This window comes from Nerophis ophidion, linkage group LG04, assembly GCF_033978795.1.
Source record: "Nerophis ophidion isolate RoL-2023_Sa linkage group LG04, RoL_Noph_v1.0, whole genome shotgun sequence".
Lineage (NCBI taxonomy): Eukaryota > Metazoa > Chordata > Actinopteri > Syngnathiformes > Syngnathidae > Nerophis > Nerophis ophidion.
In genome coordinates, this window is record NC_084614.1 from 56,154,128 (window position 1) to 56,178,263 (window position 24,136).

The window sequence follows — 24,136 nt, forward strand, 5'->3', positions numbered from 1 at the left end:
AAATCTAATCTGCGGGAGAAAAACCCTCTGCCATTTTCAACCATGTTTTTTTTTTTATTTTGCATGGTCAGCTTGAAGCCTCCCTCTGTCTCTGACTCCCACGTAGTTATGTGACATGATTGCCTGTCTGTTATGATTTTGCTTCCTGGTTTTGATGACCCGCCTTATCTTGCCCCTGATTGGCCAGTCCGCAATGACTTGCCATAACCTTCACCACTTGTGACTATCATACGAACACCAACCAACCATTATGGATTTTCATCCAGGTCATTGTATTTCTTCCAAATTTTAGGGGTGGGGGGCTGGATTCACAGTCCAATTTCTTTCTTTGTAGCTTTGATGTAAGCTACCTCACTACATGGGTCTAAATAGATACGATACAGAAAAAGCTACTCGTTGAAAAAGTAGCTAAGCTACCTACAAGCTACTAGAAAATGTAGTTAAGCTACATGTAAAGGTAAATGGGTTATACTTGTATAGCGCTTTTCTACCCTCAAAGTACTCAAAGCGCGTTGACACTATTTCCAAATCAAATCAAATCAACTTTATTTATAAAGCAGATTTAAAATGTACCACAGGGGTAGCCAAAGTACTGTACAATGGGCAAGATTAACAGATAATGCGAGGACCGAGCAAACAACACAACACAAAAAGAAAATGATGAAAAATAAATAAATAAAACATAAAAACAGGTTCACAGCAGGTGTATAATGGGGCGCCATTGCAAGATGGATATCACTCAGTGTTAAAAGCCAAGGAATAAAAGTATGTTTTTAAGAGAGATTTAAAAACAGGAAGAGAGGAGGCTTGTCTAACACTCAGAGGTAGGTCGTTCCAGAGCTTGGGAGCAGCAGCGGTGAAAGCTCTGTCACCTCTAAGCTTCAGCCTCGTGTCAGGGACCGTCAGTAGGAGCTGATCTGCTGATCTTAGGGATCGAGTGGGGCAGTAAGGCTGAAGGAGGTCAGAGAGATATGTTCATTCACCCATTCACACTGCCATGCAAGGCCCTAACCACGACCCATCAGGAGCAAGGGTATAGTGTCTTGTTCAAGGACACAACGGATGTGACTAGGTTGGTAGAAGCTGGGGATTGAACCAGGAACCCTCGGGTTGCTGGCACGCCCACTCTACCAACAGCGCCACGCCGTCCCCAGTATAGCTTGTTGCTGCCCATCGCTGCGAATGGGGCACTCTAAATTCCCTTCCTACTGTAGTTAAAAACTTAAAAAAAAAAGTTTGTGTACGACATTCTGACAAGTCCAATGCTGTAAAGTGAATTCAAAATATGCAAGCAAATAATTTTCTGTGATCAGGCTGAGTCACAATTCCATCCATTCATTTTCTACCGCTTGTCCCTTTTGGGGTCGCGGGGGGTCGCTGGGGCCTATCTCAGCTGCATTCGGGTGGTAGGCGGGGTACACCCTGGACAAGTCGCCACCTCATCACAGGGCCAACACGGATAGACAGACAACATTCAAACTCACATTCACACACTAGGGACCATTTAGAAGTGTGATTCATTTGTGAAAACACAATTTTTTACATATGCAAACATCTAAAGTTATCTATACACACATTTGTGTGGTTTTTAACTTACAAAGTACACGTAGTAATCCCACACCTTGAACAAGGCAGCAGTGCCAGGCAATGAGCTAAACTTGCTGTCCAGCGCAGCTCGGGTGGTAGAGCGGCCGTGCCCGCAACTTGAGGGGTTCATGTTCGATACCCGCCTCCGCCATCAGATTCACTGCCGTTGTGTCCTTGGGCAAGACACTTCACCCACCTGCTCCCAGTGCCATCCACACTGGTTTAAATGTAGCTTAGATAATGGGTTTCACTATGTAAAGCGCTTTGAGTCACTGGAGAAAAGTGCTATATAAATATAATTCACTTCACACACTGTACATAGAAAAGGCTATAGTCAACATGACAAAAGGGGATGTTGACGTCTTACGGAAGTCAAACTTTTGTGTTTCCAGTAAGTATCTCCCCCTTTGTCCTGACTGTGTACTGCAGTAACTGAAGTTATGTTTGCATTTAGGAATCCTCCGTATTTCCCATCCATGTTTGTGTTTCGTGTTCGTAACGCTGATGTGCTCCTTCCCAGATGTCAGGATGGATTCTTTGGCCCACGATGCGCAAACACTGAACCTCTGCGGTTGCACATGCCCAATCCTTCCAAAAGTATGTTGACTTGATACGAGCAGCTGAGAACAGAGCCACAGTTGTCACTGGATTACTGTGGACTCCCGCCGAAAAACACCCTCTCGAAAAAACACTCGGTGCTCTTCCTCTGTCTCCTCCTCTTCCCCCCACCTCCCTCTCAGGTCAAGGCGCACCAGGCCGTGCACAGGGGTGTCACCCATGGGAACGCTCTGCCTCTGCTGTCTGTTAGCTCAGCCTTATGGTCTAATTCTCTGCCTCTTTCTCTCCCACCCACCCCTTCCCACACCTTTCTTCTATCGCTCCACCCTTTCTCCTCCCTCTTTTTGTGGCCTCCAGGTGTCCAAATGACTTTACTGGTGATCGCTGTCAAACCTACGTTATGGCACGTTTCTACCGTATGTCAACTTCCTCTTGAGTCACATGTGCACGTCGTGTACCGTGGTACCTCGGTTTTTGTTGGTAATCCTTCCCAAAATTCAAAAGGAAAACCCAATAGATATAATAATAAAAATACAATCAATGCAGTGGCCGACGGGGCAGTGAGCTAACATGTTACAAAGTCCAAAACTCACGTAAACCCCCAAAACACAAAGAGTCTACGATTGAATCGGAAGTGAGCTATGGAGGGCCAAATTAAGTAAATACTTACGCGATCAGGTTTTATCCGGCCCGCGGGAGGAGTTTACGAAGTCTAAAAATTAGCCAAAATTCTCAAATGAAAGAAACTGCTGTTCTACATGTGTCCACTAGATGTCGCAATAGCAATTCTTTGTAGATGATGCTATACATGTATAAAAAAAATAAACCACATGATGTTAGTTCACCAGTCGAGGAAAATGATCAAACTACATAAATAATATACTGCAATTTTATTGAGATTTTTTTTTATCTTCATAGATTAAAAAATAACACCATTGAGTTGACTGATGAACATTATCACATCATTTATTCACAAAGTATAAATAACAACAAATAAAGTTGTAATACTATTAACCGCAACATGTAAGTGTTAAAAAAAACAACAACATTATGATTTGTACATTTTCAAAATGTGCGTTTTCCATTCTTAAACAAAGAAAACAATCGGACGTTTTCTTTATTTTAAAGTTATCGTGCCGGGATTTTACCATTTGGGAGTAGAACTTTCTCCATGTGGCCCCCCGCCCCCATCTAAAATGAGTTTGACCCCCCTGACTTAGATAGATGTGTCATTAATTAACTATAATTGGAATTAAATACTCAAATATGACTTGAATGTGATTATTTAATGTAAAACTACATTCAATCGTTTATTATTTTAATTATTTCATGATTTAATAATTATTAATTGAAATCATTAAATAAACCATAACATTTTGATGTATTTATTAATTTAATTATTTCATGATTTAATAATTATTAATACAATTTCTAAATAAACCATAACATTTAGATGTTGTTAATATATAATTACATCTGTTTGTAAATTATGAGCTATAAATCAAATACTGAACAATAAAATCAATGCGTAAATGATTAAATACATTCAATTAATTATTGACACATATAATAACACTTTTGTGTATATAAAGTTAATGTCAAAGTACCACTGATGGTCACGCACACACACACACTAGGTGTGGTAAAATGACCCTCTGCATTTGAGCAATCCCCTTGTTCCACCCCCTGGGAAGTGAGGGGAGCAGTGAGCAGCAGCGGGGGCCGCGCTCGGGAATCATTTTGGTGATTCAACCCTCAATTCCAACCCTTGATGCTGAATGCCAAGCAGGGATGTAATGTATCCCATTTTTATAGTCTATGGTATGACTCATCCGGGGTTTGAGGTCCCAACCTACCGGTCTCAGGGCAGACACTCTAACCACGAGGCCACTGAGCAGTTCCAAAAATAATTTATTAATGACACATTTAAATAATTATCTAAAGATGAGCAGAGAGGGGCGAGGGGAAGCCATTTGGCTACGAGTTCTCACTTAAATTAAATAGTGTTTCTCATCTTCCTGGCACTCGCAACTTTCTTTAAACCCCAATGCGTGGAATTTGTTTGGACACTCAATTCCCCGGAAGGTAATTTGTTACGCACGATGTTTGCCCGTATGATAGGCAACAACATTTTTCGAATCATCCAAAAAAAGAGGCGTATGAAAGCCGAGGTACCACACTGTATGGAATAGAGTACTGGTGAATGTGTGTGCATCGTTTGTGTTGTGTTTGTGTTGTGTTTATGTTCTGCATGCAACGTTTTGCGCTGTTGAAGCTGCTTACAGTCGGGTTGTGTTTTGACATGCATACATTTTGTGGAAAGAACACAGTTTTACCAAAACCTGGAGCTTGCTTGAGTGACTGATGCTTGTTTCTGTTGCAAGTGTGTGCAGCCCCGTTTCCACCAAGTGGTACAGTTGACTTAGCTTGGCACATTCTAGCTTCAATAATAATAATAATAACCACACTCCAGCTTACTGATTGAATGACAAAGAATGGCCACTTCCTTACAAGAGCAAGAGTGGACTAGAAAGTGCACAGAACATTATTTACAGCTGATGTCATCACACAGCTCTGGATTGTATCATGTTCCGAGTCACTATTTATGCGCTGGAAGCACGTGCTGATCCCTTCTGAACTGTACTGTTTGGTGAAAACACTGTTTTTGTTGATAGTAGAGGAGAAAGCCAGGTAATAACAAATCACTATATTCTATCAAATCCTTATATTGTATCATATCCTGCTGGGATCAATCTATATTTTGGTTTTGAGTTGATCTTTTCATGACTGAGAGTTGGAAAACATAAACAACTGGTTTATTTATTTATTTATTTTTTAAGAAAATGCAATTGAAAATCAAAAAGTTGTTTTCCAGTGTCAATTGGCAATAATTATGTCTAAAAAATGTTTCATTTTTTTTGTTATTTTACTTAACAAAAATCTAAATCACTACTCAGCAGGAATGTGAAAAAAAGTTACAGTATATCCTGGAACCGGAAGTTATTTCAAGACACTGTTGACAGTTGGGTATCCCTTGCCAGAAAGACCAGACAAGCATGATCAATATGTGTATTATGAATTGATTTACGTGGACCCCGACTTAAACAAGTTGAAAAACTTATTCGGGTGTTACAATTTAGTGGTCAATTGTACGGAATATGTACTGAACTGTGCAATCTACTAATAAAAGTTTCAATCAATCGATCAATGTATATAATTGTGCGTTTAAGTAAATGGTGCGATTTATCATTTAAAACAATTGCATTATACATAATTTCTTAGCAGATTTATCACACTATGTATTTTGATTGTACATGCTCCCTAACTTTAACCACGGGTGGTTACTTGGAACGCGGCACGGATTGTTAAACGTTCAGCGATCAGGTCAATACATACATCATACTCTGACAAGTGTCATCTCTGGCAAAATTTGCTTCAAAGCCGAGGTAACATCTTGATGGGACTTCTGTTACCAAGTTCTGAGCAAATACATGACTTGCATTCAAGTAAAACCTTTAAAAAACTATTCCTAGATTACATTCTGACAATCAATTGCATCTTGGGCTTTTTTAAGAGTTAATTTGAATAATTCAAGAGACTAATAATCTGTCATTAATCATGATTAAACCCAATTTTAAAACTATGATTAATCTGATTAAAAAAATAATTATGATTTGACAAGACTAGTTTCTGTATAATGCAGAGTACAACATAAGGTTCCTCCTCAGTCTTTTTTTTAAATAGAAATTTCCAGCTCCGGTGTCAGATATGAAAAATCTATTTTTGGTCCATTTCCATTTCTGCTGACTGATGATTTAAATGTTTGTTATATGAAATACAAAAAATACACTTTGTTTTTAGATTGTATTTTTTATATTTCAAAATAAAATGGACAGATTGTTTTTTGTTTTTTTAATTCCAATTCGTGAAAAGAAGATTTAATTACAAAAAACATACAGTAACCTCCTTAGAACCAGCATTTTCTGCAGTGGACATCTGTTATTTTTATCTCTTATTTTTGCCATAGTAAATTCAAATTAAAACAGCGCTGTCATGCAAAACACAAATGTCTACTGTGGACGAGGCTGGTTCTCAAGGGGGATATATAATGTATCATTTTTTGGTTTTGTTTTTTTTAATCTGTTTATTTCGTCACAACAACCAAAAAGTACTCTCAATCTATACAAATTTAATAAGATAAATAAAAACACAAAATAACATTGTGTGTGTCCGAATAGGAGCAGAGAGAAGTAAAAGCTTATAATGTTGTAATAAGCCCTATCACATAAATATACAATAATCTGATTATTTGAGTGATTTTGTCTAATTATAGTTTATAGTAGAAGTTTTTAAATACAAAACATTTTTTTTTTCAAAACTTTGTCAAAGGGTGGAAAACTCACTCATCAAAATCATTTGTAGTTACTGTTTGAAAAAAAAAATCTATATAGTTTGTAACCTGCTGTGTCCCCCTAAAGTTTTCTGGGGGTTCACATTTTGAAAACAGATAAAGGTTTGAATTGAAAACTCCATTACATTCCATTACTTTTTTGAATGAAACAAAACCATACACCATAATTGTAATTATCCCACCCATCTTGCCAAATGAAAAACATGTTAATATCAAATGTGGTCATAAAAGTATTTCTAAAACAAGCGCTTTAATGATAGCCAAACAATGCTGTTTATCTAAAAAAAAGTGTGTATATTTAGTTCCTTACACCCTAAAATTCCATTAGTTTTTATTTGTGCTGTCCAAAATAATGTGTCCGTGCAGATTAATCTAATATCGATTATATTTCCATCACAATTAATCCATCTGAATCCCAAAATGACTCCAAATCCTCAGAAAGTCTCTGGCAACGCAATTCGGTCAGTTTCTTCAAGTAGCGTGAGTTACATTTGATGACCACACACACTCACACACGCACACAGTGTATAGATATGAGCTGTCACACCAGAGGCACTAACTGCTGCCTCAGATGTCCTCACATGCTATATTAGGGTTTGCAAGGCCACGGCATACAGCAATAGCAGCAGATGTATCCATCAACTATGGACCGACACTGGGGAAAAACAACTTCTACAAAAGTAAACAAAAGTTCCCTGCACTCCAGTAAAAAATGTGTCCAATGCGTTACAAAGTTACAAATGCTTCTCCGAAATACCATAACATGACGCCAATGACAATTTATAATATGTTCTATCATAATATCAGCTATTATGTATTGGTTGTGCGCCAATAGACATAACCATTGTAAAACATCATACGGATCAGGAGTATTATTTATTACATAATGACTTTCGTAATAATTGTAGTAATACTATAATCTAGATGTAAAGCATTTATGGTGTCCAGATGTCGGCTTTTCCTGGACAAGTTCACATTTTCGGATCAGTTGGGAGTATAAAAATGTATTCAACATACATTCTTCCTTACATCGCGACTCAGATTTCTGTTTAGCCCCGCCTACTTGCATCATGTTTAACAGAAAAAAAGCCAATTAAGATGTATGCTATTTGTAATGTGTAATGTCTTGATAACCTTTTAAGCCATACAATAGTGATCTGTTTCAAAGTAGTAGGTGAAATTTAATATTTTCCATATAAGCAAATACATACAGTACATGCATTTTATACAGAAAAATTACAGTTTTACATGCAGAAAGCAATTTGAAATCGGAATACAAATTTTATTTTTATTGAAGACTTTCGCGTCGCTTTGAGTGATTTCTTGAATTGAATATTGTTTTTCACCGCCTTTGTGAAAGTGCTGTAACTCGCAACTTTCTTTGGCCCCGTCTTAATTTGCAGTTGTACTCAATAAAAATAAGCGCAGACTAGTAGTAAACAGACTAGATTGTTAGACACAATATACGGCCGTACGATAACTGAGACGCAGTGTTAAGAAAAACCTTACTAGTAACAACCAATCTAAATAATTACCAGCACAGACGTCCTCGGTTGTTTCTCACAACAAGACTCAAGGGAGACGCTGCGAGTTGGAGTCAACCAATTGAGAGAGCTAAAGGAAACCCTGGAGCATGGTTTTCCACCATGGGTCTGTTCATCACGATAAACATGGAGCCCTTCTATGCCACACCACACTGTCACTGGTCCTCCTCACGTTTGACAACCATGCTAAACCACGTCAACCGCTTCTGTGTTCAGACTGGAGGTGAGAAGCAATACAGGAGTAAACCAAAGTTAGAGCTATTCCATCCATCCTTAATATATTTAATCCTTTTGGAGATCTTTAGAACTTATTTCAGCCCGGCTGCGAAGTACGTACACCCCGTCACAATTTAACTAGTTACAGATGTGTCTGATGTAACGTGGAATTCGACTTTTAATGTGGTTGTATGTGAACAAAACAGCGTCAGAAGTAATGAAACTTTAATGCAGGCAGTACTTTTTTACTAATGAAAGCAACAACCAGCAACACAATAAAATGAACTTGATAATAAATAGAAAGAGGCAACATCACACAGCAAACAACATGTAGGCTAAGTAAACACACACACATATATATACACACTCCTAACACTACTACTACTACTACGAGGGAATAATGAACAACTGATCAAGGATTGAAGTAACAAGCTTTCAATCCTAACAATACTCCGTTTTTGGACAAGGAGAAAAGATAGCCATTGAAGAACATTGTATCTCTTTATTAGCTAGCAGTAACACGATCAAGTGAAAAGATTCAACAGAGTTGCCGTCACTGCCAGCACTAAGCTGATAAAAAAAGTTGAGCAAAGGTGCTGATCTAAGCGCGCTCTGCCTGACGCCACAAGTCACTTGGCAAGAGGCACCACCTCTTGAAGGCACACACACTCTGCTCTCATTAAACGTCTCGCGCCATGTTGCTGACATTACGCACGTTGCGTAATGACGTCAGACACATCCAGAAAAACCGTTAAGAAAACCGCTAGACAAATTGGCAAACGGATCCAAGGATTTGATACACTGGAACCGGGTTTCGATTCTCATCCCTACAACCCCCTCTAATTAATAGTTGAGCACGCTTGCCAATTTGAAAACCTTGCATACTCTTTAGGTACACTACATTGCCAAAAGTATTTGGCCACCCGTCCAAATGAGGAGAAATAGGTGTCCTAATCACTTGGCCCGGTGTAAAAAATCAAGCACTTACGCATGAGGACTGTTTCTACAAACATTTGTGAAAGAATGGGCCGCTCTCAGTTATTTCCAGTATGGAACTGTCATAGGATGCCACCTGTGCAACAAATCCAGTCATGAAATTTCCTCGCTCCTACATACTCCAAAGTCAACTTTATTATCAGAAAAGTGAAGAGTTTGGGAACAACAGCAACTCAGCCATGAAGTGGTAGGCCACGTAAACTGACAGAGAGGGGTCAGTGGATGCTGAAGCGCATAGTGCAAAGACTTTCTGCACAGTCAGTTGCGACAGAGCTCCAAACTTCATGTGACTTTCCAATTAGCCCACGTACAGTACGCAGAGAGCTTTTTGGAATGGGTTTCCATGGCCGATCAGCAGCATCTAAGCCATACATCACTAAGACTAATGCAAAGCATGGGATGCAGTGGTGTAAAGCACGTTGCAACTGGACTTCTATGGACTGATGAATCACGCTTTTCCATCTGGGAATCTGATGGACCAGTCTAGGGTTTGGAGGTTGCCAGGCGAACGCTACATTTCGGACTGTATTGTGCCGAGTGTGAAATTTGGTGAAGGAGGAATTATGGTGCGGGGTTGTTTTTCAGGAGTTGGGCTTGGCCCCTTAGTTCCAGTGAAAGGAACTTTGAATGCTCCAGGATACCAAAACATTTTGGACAATTCCATCGGATGCCACTTCAAGTTCATATGTGAGTAAAGGCAGGTGGCCAAATACTTTTGGCAATATAGTGTATTTCCAATTTCTGGGCAGTCTCGAACGCAGCATGAGAGCCACTCAAGTGTTCTGTAAGCACGACTTATCGTAGCAGTCTTCATTCTTCTTACATGTCATTCGGAAACTCTGGCCTGTACAAGACTTAAGGCCAGTTAAAAACTTTCTTGATCATCGGGTAGGAATAAGCCAAGAAACCATGTCTGGTATTTCACTCTACAGTAGGTGAGTCAGCGCCACGTGCTGAAAATGCCCATGTTGCTTCCATTCCGCTTTCAAAAAGGCTTCAAATTTGACCATTTGCGATGTTTACGCACAATTTGGTTAAAGTTAAAGGACCAATGATTGTCACACCAACACTAGGTGTGATTAAATTTAAAATTTGCCCTCTGCATTTGACCCATCCCCTTGTTCACCCCCTCGTAGGTGAGGGGAGCAGTGAGCAGCAGCAGTGGCCGCGCCAGTGAATCCTTTTTGGTGATTTAACCCCCAATTTCAACCCTTGATGCCAAGTGCCAACCATTTTTATAGTCTTTGGTATGTCTTGGGGTTTGAACTCATAAGCTACCGATCTCAGGGCGGACACTCTAACCACAAGGCCACTGAGCAGGTGGTCAAGTGAGGTTGGCCTGCTGGAGTCGTCCTTCACCGTGTCCATTCTCATCCTATATTACACTATAATGCACTCTGCTTAACATTTGAGGGGTTTCTTTTTTATTTTGGCAGAGGAAATCGTGGTGTGTGGGAGAACACGGCGCTCTCTCTGCATTCAATTTAACTTTGCTGCAGCTGTGCAACGGCATCAAGGACAGAATTTATTTCTGGTTCTCTTCCAGCTGTGTGAGCACACACACACACACACATACAGCAACAACTTTTTTGGAGCGTTGGAGATGTTGAAAATGATGAAAAACATTGTATTCAACATGACTTGGGACGAGTACGGTGCGCAGGGCTTTCTAGCTTTTTCACCGAAAGAAAACACCCTTTTGAAATAGGACTGCAAACCTGGGGTTCCTCAAACACGCTGATCCACAGTAGAAGCGCAGCCCAGGAAAGTCACTTTCAAACATGATCGATGCAGCGATTAGCCTTCCAAGTGAACTTTAAGCCGCTGTTGATATTTCACATTTTCCACTCTCAATTATGACAATAAATCACATCTTCTCATGGCGAACACGCAGCCAACAGGCACCCACAGGCACATGCGCGCACGCACTTCCATTCCGCACTTAAAGACCTGCTTCCTGCAGGGGCACCTCCCATCCCCAGGAGAGGGCGCCGAGCAGGAGGATGGCTTCTGCTCCTCTCAGGGCCTAACAGCCGCGTATAGTCGTAATAAAAGCTCAAGACTGCTTGGACACAAAAGTCTAGCGAATAAGCCGCGAGAGATGTCAACTTAGCTGGTTGATGCAACCCTCTGATACAACCCTAATTATTCTTATTCATGGCCATTTTGCTTCACGCTTGTTTTAACCTGCCTCTTCATAGAATGGGTGTGTTTGTAGACGGAAAACTATTTGTTTTTCTTTTTACAAATGTGGCAGGTAATCTGACTGCGTGAATGTTCTGTGACACTGCCTGCTGACTTTCAAGCTGATTTCAAACCAATTGATGTGAATTGAAGTCATTTGTTCCCGGCGCAAACTGCCTTGTATTAACCACACAGGCTTAACTTAAGTGAACAAATACGTTACGAATAAAGTAGTCAGCCATTGAAGACGCCCGCCCGCCAGACTAGTTATGGGGAAGGAACATCCATCCATCCATTTTCTACCGCTTATTCCCTTTTTGGGGTCACGGGGGGCGCTGGTGCCTATCTCAGCTACAATCGGGCGGAAGGCGGCGTACACCATGGACAAGTCGCAAACTCATCACAGGGCCAACACAGATAGGCTGACAACATTCACATTCACATTCACACACTAGGGCCAATTTAGTGTTGCCAATCAACCTATCCCTAGGTGCATGTCTTTGGAAGTGTGAGGAAGCCAGAGTACCCGGACGGAACCCACGCATTCACGGGGAGGACAGAAAGATCCCGAGCCTGGGATTGAACCCAGGACTACTCACGACCTTCGTATTGTGAGGCAGACGCACTAACCCCTCTTCCACCGTGAAGCCCAGAGAGGGAACAGTGTTGTGAATCTGTTAAGTAGTACCCAACCACCCATTTGAAAGTGTCCGCAGAGGTAAACAAAGCACTCACTCAAATTCAGTCATTTAGAGTTAATAATAAAAAAAAACATACATCAGGAAGTTGCCTACAGCCACAACTCTAATTGCTGATGTTTTTAGACCAAGGGTTCTGGCGGGACTTGCTCCCTGTTGGAATTGATTGCGGACAATGTGAGTACAATCGGTACACTAAATAACGCAATATTTTTGTACTTTGTCATTTAATATACTGTAATTTTCGGAGTATAAATTGCTCCGGAGTATACGTCGCACCGGCGGAAAATGCATAATAAAGAAGAAAAAAAACATATACACGTCGCACTGGAATACAAGTCACATTTTGGGGGGAAATTTATTTGATAAAATCCAACACCAAGAATAGACATTTGAAAGGCAATTTAAAATAAATAAAGAATAGTGAACAACAGGCTGAATAAGTGTACCTTAAATGACGCATAAATAACCAACTGAGATGGTGCCTGGAATGTTAACGTAACATATTATGGTAAGAGTCATTCAAATAACTATAACATATAGAACATGCTAAACGTTTACCAAACAATCTGTCATTCCTAATCGATAAATCCGATGAAATCTTCTTCCTCGATGTCGCTTCTAAACAACTCTGCCAACTCCAAAGGTATGCGCCGCTTCCTCTTGTCGTTTTCTGCTGCATATTTCACTACGTCCAGCTTGTAATCTGCAGTACATGATTTCCTTTTCGGTGCCATTTTTGTTCAGCCCTTCTCAGTTTGTATAAGTTACCGCCAACGATGAAATTATCCATTTTAATAGCCATGGCAGTGGCATATAGCATATAGCAGTTAGCATTCCATGACCCACAATGCACTCCTGCCATGACCCTCCCCTGCCGAATTCTTATTGGTTGACGTGTGTGTGACGATTGCTGACATTTTCTTTGTCTCTTACGCGAATGAGATAAATAATATTATTTGATATTTTACGGTAATGTGTTAATAATTTCACACATAAGTCGCTCCGGAGTATATGTCGCACCCCCGTCCAAACTATGAAAAAAACTGCGACTTTTAGTCCGGAAAATACGGTACATGTGTAACAACACAAACGATCAAATGCATGATTATTGGGATACTTTTTTTTGTTTCTTTTTACACTGAATTCCGACATCTTCACATGAAACCCTAACCTAATAAATTGTACATTACATTGTTGAGTAGTTTGTAGTGTAACATGACTAAATACCAAAATGTAGCGTTTTTTCCGGTAACGATTGTGTTTGTATGAACGCTCCGTTCAATGCGGGGGTCCCCGAATTCCAACAGGGAGCAAGAACATCGCTGCTAATTTGGAGGCTATGCGTTTATTTGCTTTCGTAGAACCTGTACTTCGCGATTACTATAGGACAGTGGTTATCAAACCTTTTCCAACAAGTAGAACCTCAGAAAAAACTTGGCTCTCAAAGTACCACCATTGACCAATATTAAAATACAGTAGCGCAGTGGGCCTAAGTATTCGTTAACAACCAGGCAGAGTTTTTGAAAAAATATGTATGGACACTGTACCATTGCACACAGTTTGTACAGTAACACTGTGTTTGAATATAGGAGGGGAAAAAAACACTCTACTCTAAAAAAGTAATTATTTGGCATACCACTAGATGGATCCCACGTACCACTAGTGGAACACGTACCACAGTTTTAGGATACACTGTGGTTAAGTGAATCAAGGTGTTAACTGGAGTAAGTAACTGATATTAAAAATAGGACTGACATAATTGATGCCTCATTGCGGATTAATTTATCAATTTCCTGGTGGTGTTATAATATACGATTGGTACCCAATTCGTTACTTTTTTAAAAATTGTATATTCATTCGGGACTCCCAGGTATCGAGTCACGTTAAATCACACAGTCCGATTGTAGACTCGACACCGGTTCAAACACTTGGCGGGTAAATCAGCGTATTCATACCAGACTCTGCCGAACTGTCTTTAGATAAAATTCCAATTTTTCATGCCAACAAAGCAAGCATGCCTGACATAAAACTTCTCAACATTCGATTCTTATTTACATTGGGTATGCCGTGTACGTGCTACTGATGAGCATTAGGGAATTTACATGGTGATTTCAACACCTTCCAATTTGGTCATGAAAATAAAACCACAATGCATGTTAGAATCAAATGCAATAAGTGCAGTACAGTACTTCCTAACTGCAGCGACACACAAGCTGAAATGAATGCATACTTGCAAATGAGACTCTGAAATATTAACTAATAATAATATAACCCACAACTGGACAGCACAGATATGGACAGCTCAGTGTTAAATTTTAAATACAATCATTATATTGCATTTTTAAACAAATAACATTTATCACTACATGAACACACACAAGAGCACGGAACGTCGGTGTAGGTATGGATTCCCGGGTATTAGGGACAGCATGTAGGCCATCTGAAAATGAAGTGTTGCCTACAAAACAATATCAGAAATTATTGTACTCACTCTGCTGGAAGGAGATTTATTTTCCCCAAAGCACTTTCATTTTAAAAGAGCACATTAAGACAAAAGCAGTAACAGGTCCACTTTAATGTTAATGAATGTTAAAAAAACGACAATATATTAAAGGTGTTAAGCACATTTACTGTATATTCCATTCTGTCTTGAGTCTCTTTGCCCATGCAAAATGGAACACCATTACTATGGATTTAACATGAATTATATTTGATCGTGATTAATCCAAATTAATCCACTGCAAACCTGTGATTATTGAGATTAAAACATGTAATTATTTGACAGCCCTAAGTATACATATTTGAATCGGTCATATTGTACTGAACAGTCACAAGATATCCTTTGTTGCATGGATGGCAATTTCAGTTTTATGGTTTTTATTCCACTTTTCCTCTTTGCCACCAAATGAATCTATTTGTCTATTTGTACTACTTTTTACACAGCACAACAAGTTATAAGATAAAATGAAGAGACTACATTTTTTTTAAATACTAAAAACTAGTGAAATTATCTGTCCATGGAGCTAGGTAATTTTACTTGATATTTACACCCTAAATTAGGATTTGTATATATATAACAATTGGCAGGACTTTTAAAATTGAAATAAATATTTTATTCTTAAAACAAGCATTATTTCACTTTATCCAACAATTTGTAAACTAAGTAAACTGGACATGTTGCAGAATCCTTAAACTAGATTTTCTATGTAAGGGAAAACTAAAATATCTTATTTGAATATTTATTTCCTCAATTTCAAAAATTTTAAACTAAAATAGGCAAAATGTAATTATTCATGCTAAAATTAAGATGTAAGATCAATGACTAAAAATAAACAAATAGCTCTTAAAACTGGGGGCATTTCTAAAAGTAATATTAAACGTTTTGACAAGGGGCAAATAATTTGCAGTGCACACCTTTGTAACTTCTGACTGTGTAGTCACACACACACAGTAAAAAAAATACCAGGATTTCACAGCATTTAACAAAAACATTTTAACAGTAACATACTGTACCAGTAATTAAAATTTATTTTAATTTTATTTTTTGTACATTAAATGACTAAAACAATTATGATAGCCGTGTATTTCATAGCAATGGGCTGTCATGTCCCAGTAAAATACCATAATTGTGACTGTGAAAGTGATGCCATTTTTACCCTGCAACTTTCTGAGAATTTACAAGGATTTTTTTGCAGTGTAGACCAGTGGTTATCAACCTTTTTTCAGTGATGTACCCACTGTGAACATTTATTTTAAATCAAGTACCCCCTAATCAGAGAAAAGCATTTTTGGTTGAAAAAAAAGAGATAAAGAAGTAAAATACAGCACTATGTCATCAGTTTCTGATTTATTAAACTGTATGACAGTGCAAAATATGTGCTCATTTGTAGTGGTCTTTCTTGAACTATTTGGGAAAAAAAAGATATAAAAACAACTAAAATCTTGTTGAAAAATAAACAAGTGATTCAATTATTAATAAAGATTTCTACTCATAGAAGTAATCATCAATTTAAAGTGCCCTCTTTGGGGATTGTAATAGAGATCCATCTGGATTCAGGAACTTAATTCTAAACATTTCTTCACACAAAAAAATAAATCTTTAACATCAATATTTATGGAACATGTCCTCAAAAAATCTAGCCGTCAACACTGAATATTGCATTGTTGCATTTATTTTTACAGTTTACTTACATTCATATTTTGTTGACATATTATTCAATAAATATATTTATAAAGGATTTTTGAATTGTTGATATTTTTAGAATATTAAAAAAAAATCTCACGTGCCCCTTGGCATACCTTCAAGTACCCTTAAGGGTACGCGTACCCCCCATTTTAGAACCACTGGTGTTGATAAACTGAGAAACTGTTCATCTAAATGAGGTGCAGTATTAGTGTGTGTGTGTGTGTGTGTGTGTGTGTGCGTGTCTGTTTTGCATGCTGCTGTTGCAATGTCTTAAATGTCACTAACATTGTTTTGTGATTGTTACTCACTGAAACGTATGTGTTCACTTGCCCAATACGTACTTGTGTGTGTTTGCCCCACTGTTTCCTAGGAGGTGCCTCTTTCATAATCTGCTCTTTTGTCTCTCTTTTGTTCTTCAACTTTCTGCAATGGCAGATCACCTTGGAATTGAATTTATGGGTATGGAACAATCCATTTTGAATCTCCGTCCTGCATAGATATACTAAAAAAAAAAAAACAACAAAAAAAACACTCAATAATAAAAGCAAGTGACTGACTGACTGACCTGCATCCAATCCATCTGTGGTGTGACCTGTGAATCATACGATTAACAATCAGTCAGCCATAACGTAACTTTATCGAATGTACAAATCCTGCTCTCCATCAGACATGATTAACAGGGATGCACTTCTCCTCCATGTGCATTTTTTGTTTCCTCATTCCATCTTTAACAAGTATGATCTATCATGTTTGTGGCTGCCAAATTCCTTTCAACTGTCAGCTTTCTCTTTGCATATGCCATCCTTTTTCTTTCCTTGTAAGATTTAGAACCCGTGTCTTGCCTCACACCGTCATTAGTATAACTATTTTGCCTATAAGCTATAAGACGTCTGCGCTGATTGATTTAACTTTAAAAAGAGTGGATGCTGACAGGAGCATGCATTTCTATTTTTGCATCCTACATCCATGATTTTCTTCTGTTTGCTGCTATTTCCATCCTCCTCACGACAGCTCTGATTCTATTTGAGCTTTTCCAGAAAAGTGCTTCAGTGACTTGGGGGTAAATTATATTTGCACAGTGCGAGGCTACAGTTTGTTCTCAAGAGAATTTGGTAGGAAAGTACCCAATTTTATGTTTTAACTCGACCTGTTTTCCAACAAAAAGACAGTCATAAGGCTTTGATTAATCATCCGAGTGAAAATAAATTCTTAAAATCTGGATTGTATGCGTGCCAGGAATCTCAAATATGCAAACATTTCCCCAAAATAATTACGTTTTGGAAAGCAGAAACATTGTATTGTTTATTTAAAAGATGATTACTGATTACTTGATTACTCCATTATTAATTATTAATCGATTATTATTAAAATAATTGATCCCTGCAGCCTTTTATGTTGCAATAGAATGTCTTAATATTTCTTCACAATTAACCCTATGATACCTGGATTATGACAATCTACTACTGTTACCTTTTTTCTGCAACTTAATATTTTATTAACATACATTTTAAGTTGTTAAAATGTCCACAAGAGTGCACATGTATTAGATAAAATATAGTTTGTAGAAACAAATAGTAAATGGTTTGGTGAAACACTATAAAATATGTTTTAACAACGTGTTCATATATTTTAACAATGGGTTCTTAACCTTTTTTGACCCCGGAGCCCGATGTTCCCACTACAAATGGGGCAGGGGGCCACTCAAATATTATCACTGAATTAGTAATCTTACTCTGGATTTTAATCCTATTCAATAATTATAACCTACTTAGAGTTTAACAGGAGAAACCATGTCAAATGATCTGAAAACATATATTCATCACAAAGATTATTATCAAGGCTCAGGTTAGGCTGATAACATAAATAATCAATCAATCATCAATCAATGTTTATTTATATAGCCCTAAATCACAAGTGTCTCAAAGGGTGGTACAAACCACTACGACATCCTCGGAAGAATCCACATACAGTAAGGGCAAAGAAAACTCACACCCAGTGGGCAAAGAAGGGATTAATTACAACTGATGAAAAATAAGTTTACATGCAAATATGCTGTGCTAAAATAAATACATTCTAACTAAATTAATAATAAATTATAATAAAGAGTAGGCTCCAGTCCCACGACCCCGAGAGGCACAAATAGTAGAAAACGAATGGATGCTTCTCAACTAAACTATCAATACAAAAACAAGTGCAAATGCAAGTACATATTCACCACTTTAGTCATAATTTTTGTGCTTAAGAAATTTATTTTTGATATTTTCATTACTGCCACAAGTGGTGGAAAAGTGTATCACTACAGGCCCTACAGCTGAGAAACTGTTTTTTTTTGACAGCCCACTCTGGGGCAATAGTGGCCCAACATTGGGCCATATGGTTAAGAAACACCCTTTAAACGTAATCCAATACCGTTAAATGTGTTACAAAACCAAAGGAAAGCTTTTTTGAAGCACCCATCCAAAAAATATTGTTAGGTTTTATTAAAAAAATATATAAATGTGCTTTCCAATAACTTACGTAATTTAATTGATTTTCAGACAAAAGTTACTTCAGCTGAAGTAGTTTAAAAAACACTAAAGGTTTTAAAAGGCAGTCAAAATACTTTTGTAGTAAGTGATGCATACGTCCGCTTCAATTTTAAAATCAATAATCAACAATTATATTGCTCCTTAGTTATTGCTTGATGTCCGCATACCTACTGTTATAATTGCAAGGGTCTCCTAAAATATAAGTAAAGGACATATAATCCTCCCCTGCTATGCACCTCTGTGCTCTATATTCGTCAGCCGTCCCGTTTTTGAGGGGTTTTTTTGCACTTAGAACAACTGACCATAGGTGGCAACCTATGGCAAGACACAGTAATGTCCACTTTGACATTAAAACGTGTGCATATAAGAGGACTCAGATTTTCAATAGCTGTCCACTGTAGCGGCTACAAAGCATCACAGGGTTAAATGCCACACATTACATCACAGTATAAGTACTTATTTTTGAGTAACCAGATATTTTTTTCTTACTCTATACTTTATTTGTTGGATTGTTGGCCTATCTTACCCAATACAACTAGCATCTGAGCTATTCTACTTAAAATAGTCACAATAAAGTACACACAAATGTGTATTTTTGTATACTTCATACATGTATATATGTAGTTTTAATATTTTCTATGCATTTAAGATTGAAAAGATTGCATTTTCCAGTAATCCCCCCAATATTTCCGAACACAGTTTCCCATAAATGGTCTAAACTATACTTATTTGTATTATTATTGTATTGTAATCCCTTTTTATAATTATATGTGTTATAGTTACACCACAGTATTTTACAAAAGTCCATAAAGACTTAATCCTAAAATAAAGAAACATCAATTGAGCTATTAGCAGTGGAAATATGCATGCACTCTCAATTTACAATACCTTGTATGAAATCCCTCAAGCTCAGAAATGTTATTTACCACAAAAAATAGCATTGATTTTTTGCATTATGTCAATAACATAAATGAGGCCCCCTTGCAAATTTTTTCTGGAAAAGCTCACTAGTTTGAAGGTAGTATTTGTGATAATGTACTACCATAGGAAAGGTAAGAAGAAGTTATGAAGTATATTGTAATTTGTAATGTAATAAGCTGCACTATCAGAGGACTGACTGTCTTTTCCTTTTACCTTTGTCATCGTGTGCATCTATGTGTGTGTGTGTGTGTGTGTGTGTGTGTGTGTGTGTGTGTGTTGTGTGCCGTGCACAGAGGCAGAAGAACTCTACCAGAAGAGAGTCCTGACAATCACGGGTATTTGTGTGGCTTTGTTGTTGGTGGGCATCGTGTGTGTGGTGGCCTACTGTAAAACCAAGTAAGTTCATGCCAAAAATACATAACAAACACAATAGGGGGGAAAAAAGCAGCCAATTATTGTGTTGTTTTTCATTTGATCAAAAGGAAACAAAGAAAGAAGATGCACAATCATCTGCGACAGAACATGTGTCCAGAGCACCTCAATCGAAACTTAGCTAACGGACCCAATCACCCAGGACCTGGACCAGAGGAAATCCCCATGGTAGATGTGAGTTGGAAAAATGTATGTCAATTAAAGATGAAGAATCTCATTTTATTGTAATTTCACTGATATGTTTTAAATATTATATATTACTCATCTTATAATCAGGTCAGTACAATTATTACCAGGTTTCCCACTCTGATATTGATATATGAAATTGGTCCGATTGAAACGAAAAAAATAATTATCGGATAATACATGCTTGCATCTAAAATTTCCATTTTAAGCTCTGATGCAAGCAGTCCTGCAGCATGTTTACTTGTGAAAAGCTGAACAGGCAATTAACACAATGTCCTCTAATAAGAACACAAGTTTGATCATTGCTCGTATTTTAGTGAAGTCATTTACAAAGAGTAAACATGGTAGTCTATAAGCTAGGTAGCTAGCAGCTACACACCATCCAAGCACACAATAGCACACAAGTTAGACATAGGTTATAAGTGTTTTTAATCGAACCATATTGCAGTCTAAAACACAACAGTTGTCAATATAAACAATTAGTAAATAATTATACTTGCATATTATTTCTAGCAGCTACACACCATCTAAGCACACAATAGCACACAAGTTAGACATAGGTTATAAGTGTTCTTAATCGAACCATATTGCAGTCTAAAACACAACAGTTGTCAATATAAACAATTAGTAAATAATTATACTTGCATATTATTTCTCCAAAGGTGTTTTAGAAAATATGCAGTAACAAACGTGTTCGCATCATTTTTAACTTGCTGCGTCCTGATGTAACCCGTGTTCTCTTCCTCTGCGTTGTGTGTAGAATTTAATGAACACGACCGACACCAGGGGTTGCTGCTCAGCTGCACTTTACTTGTGTTAATGCATCTGACGATACAGGAAATAGAAACGTTGTCAATATTTTTCTGCCAATCGTCGAGTCCCTCTCCCGTTGGTATCGTGGACAAAAGGGCCGTTATGTACGACAACAAAGTGAAATAAAAACATACCTGACGATACGGGAAATACAAACGTCAATATTTTTCTGCCAATCTACGAGCCCCAACACAAATATAATAATACAGAACAAGAAATAGTGAACTTAACTTATTAAGGAGACAACAAATGCACTTTTTTGTCGTCGCATGGACGCCTAACTCTCCCGTTGATATCGTGGACAAAAGGGAAATAGAAAGCCGTGACCAATACATATAAAGAGGCAGGTGTCACAGCAATTATTGCAGGAGGAGGGACACAACGAGACAATGGTTCCTTGATATTGACAAAACATGAAACATCCTTCAGGTATTTTCATGTAACTTAAACATTTTGTGTAATTATAACAATAATACAACATTATAAGTGAACTATGAAGTGAACTATATTTATATAGTACTTTTCTCTAGTGACTCAAAGCACTTTACATAGTGAAACCCAATATCAAAGTTACATTTAAAGCAGTGTGGGTGGCACTGGGAGCAGGTGGGTAAAGTGTCTTGCCCAAGGACACAGCGGAAGCGGGGATCGAACCTTGAACCTACAAGTTGCTGGCACGGCCACTCTACCAACTGAGCTGTTCCGCCCTATGTAAATTACATGATATTTACATGACATGATTGACTCTGTTTCACTCAGTTTAATTAAATGAATTTTATTCACCACTGTCGCCTAAAAACAAATTCCACTTAAAAAGCATATATCTGTCATGAGGTGTTTTTTATACCTGCCATTCTGTGTTCTGACTAATCAAACCTTTTCTCACCTTCCACACTAAAAATATTAATATGTACTTTCTTGCCATTCTGTTTCTATTTATTATTCCTACCATTGTTGTCTAAGTAATTTTACTTGATCAAACGTTTTCAAACTGCTGATATCGTGTCAAGGTTTTATCAATGTGGGCCAATACTCGAGGCTCCAATGTTATATCGGGACACCTCTACTTATTACATGCTGTCAATATGACGAAGACAAACAAACATCCTTGTTGTAATCTTGGAATAATTCAAGTATTCAACCTACAAAACGCTGCTGTCAAAGTAAAAACGATTATGTCCACATTTTGCAGGTTCAGTTTCTATCTGAAGAAGTCAAAAACCAAACTAGAATTAATGAGTAATGTTAATAGTTTAGTTTATTTGGAAGTACATCGCATGTTTACACTTGCACAATTCAGCATGTGTCCGAAAATGAGTAGAAAGAAGCAAAGCTTGTTTATGCCTAGCCCTTTTAATTATATATTTACCAGTTTACTGATTTACCAATCTTTTCGCTGGTAATGACACAAAACGTACATGCAGTGATTTTGCAGGTACTGATGGAAAGGGAGGCACAGCAGCTTCAGAAAACCAAGACAAACATGGTTCAGTTGCATTCTGTAGTGTTTAGAGGCAACATTTTTCATATGTTTAGTTGTGGTCGAGTAGAAATCACCACCAAATATTACAGACATTGAGGGGAGGCTCATTTTCAAAATGCAAAACAATGATAAAGACAAATGACATCTGGATCTGGTGTCTTTTCCAACCAATGTGTACAAATTATTATTCAAGGAATCAGTCATGTGGATCAGAGCTGTATATGCAAATGACAGGCTGACTATGTGTATCCTGATACAGTACATATCAAAGAACGTGCCAGCAACTGAACGAGTCATACGGCCTGCGACAGAAGGATCGTTCCCAGCCAGTCACACATCTTCCAGATCTCACAATTCTTCCACACGAGCCCATTCATCAACTCACAGGTTAATAATTTATTATTATTATTATTATTATTATTATTATTATGTGCATTCGCATGACACCGCTTGCACTGTGTCAGACCTGAGGAGCGGACGTGGAGCCTGGAACATTCGGACAGCGTCCTCTCTGACTCGCCGGGGATGATGTCATCGTCAGTGGGGACCAGTAAATGCAGCAGCCCCATATGCATGGAGGCGCGGGCCCGGCGAGCTGCTCACTGTGCTTACAATGACTCCCATCGGCCGCCGCTCCAGTATGGCGACTCCTTCGACTCCCTGGGAGACTCTCCACACAGCGACAGGTGGGAGTGAGGTCCTTATGGGCCAAGAGCACGTTGCCATGCAACATTTAACTCCTTTGAACAGGTGTGTCCAAACATTTTCAACTGAAGGCTTTGTACAATAAATTATTGTAGTTGCAATTGAATATATGTAAAGAAAAAACAAGCTCTATGTGGAACGTTAAGGTATGGGCAGTGTTGTGCCATCAGGACCAGCAAAGCCTTCTCTGCCGGCCTACCATAACCAGAAATCATGATCATAATTAAAGATAAGATACTTTTTTTATTTACTTTCCCTAAATATCTAAAAGTATTAATATTCTCTTCATGTCATACTATGTTCGTTCCAGTGTTGTTTTTAGTTATTCAGTAGTTTGTATTCAATCAGAATTCAGCTAGCTTATGTTGACGTGCTGTAGGAAATCTGCTCGAGGCCTTCAGAATCAACGATGCCGGCGTTCGTGCACTGTAAGTGATCGGGGACATACAGTTGATAGACAGTTGCGATAGCCAATCAGATTACGAGTCTAGATGGCCTCACGTTGAACGTGACGCTTACACGTCCTGTGATTGGATACTCATCGGGACCGTCAACGGATGAATTTGAGAACGCATTAAGTTGATAGACAGTTGCGATAGCCAATCAGATCCACAAGCTTTTGACAGTAGCCTATCTAAGTAGCCTGATGTTCACTAGACTGTGATTTGATACTCAATTGTCATTC

General features: G+C 38.2%; 1 protein-coding gene across 7 annotated transcripts in view; it reads left to right on the forward strand.

The window, feature by feature from the left end:
- nrg2a (neuregulin 2a) overlaps positions 1 to 24,136 on the forward strand; it is a 273,699-nt gene that overhangs the window by 238,345 nt on the left and 11,218 nt on the right. For 3 of the 7 annotated variants that reach the window (XM_061898504.1, XM_061898501.1, XM_061898508.1), the window contains exons 5-10: positions 2,503 to 2,561; positions 16,819 to 16,842; positions 20,126 to 20,228; positions 20,315 to 20,453; positions 23,006 to 23,133; positions 23,211 to 23,432. In XM_061898504.1, the coding sequence (XP_061754488.1) occupies positions 2,503 to 2,561; positions 16,819 to 16,842; positions 20,126 to 20,228; positions 20,315 to 20,453; positions 23,006 to 23,133; positions 23,211 to 23,432 (675 nt within the window). Of the gene's footprint in view, positions 1 to 2,107; positions 2,185 to 2,502; positions 2,562 to 16,818; positions 16,843 to 20,125; positions 20,229 to 20,314; positions 20,454 to 23,005; positions 23,134 to 23,210; positions 23,433 to 24,136 lie in introns of all 7 variants that reach the window. The other 4 variants (XM_061898507.1, XM_061898502.1, XM_061898503.1 and 1 more) reach the window with 3 other exon arrangements.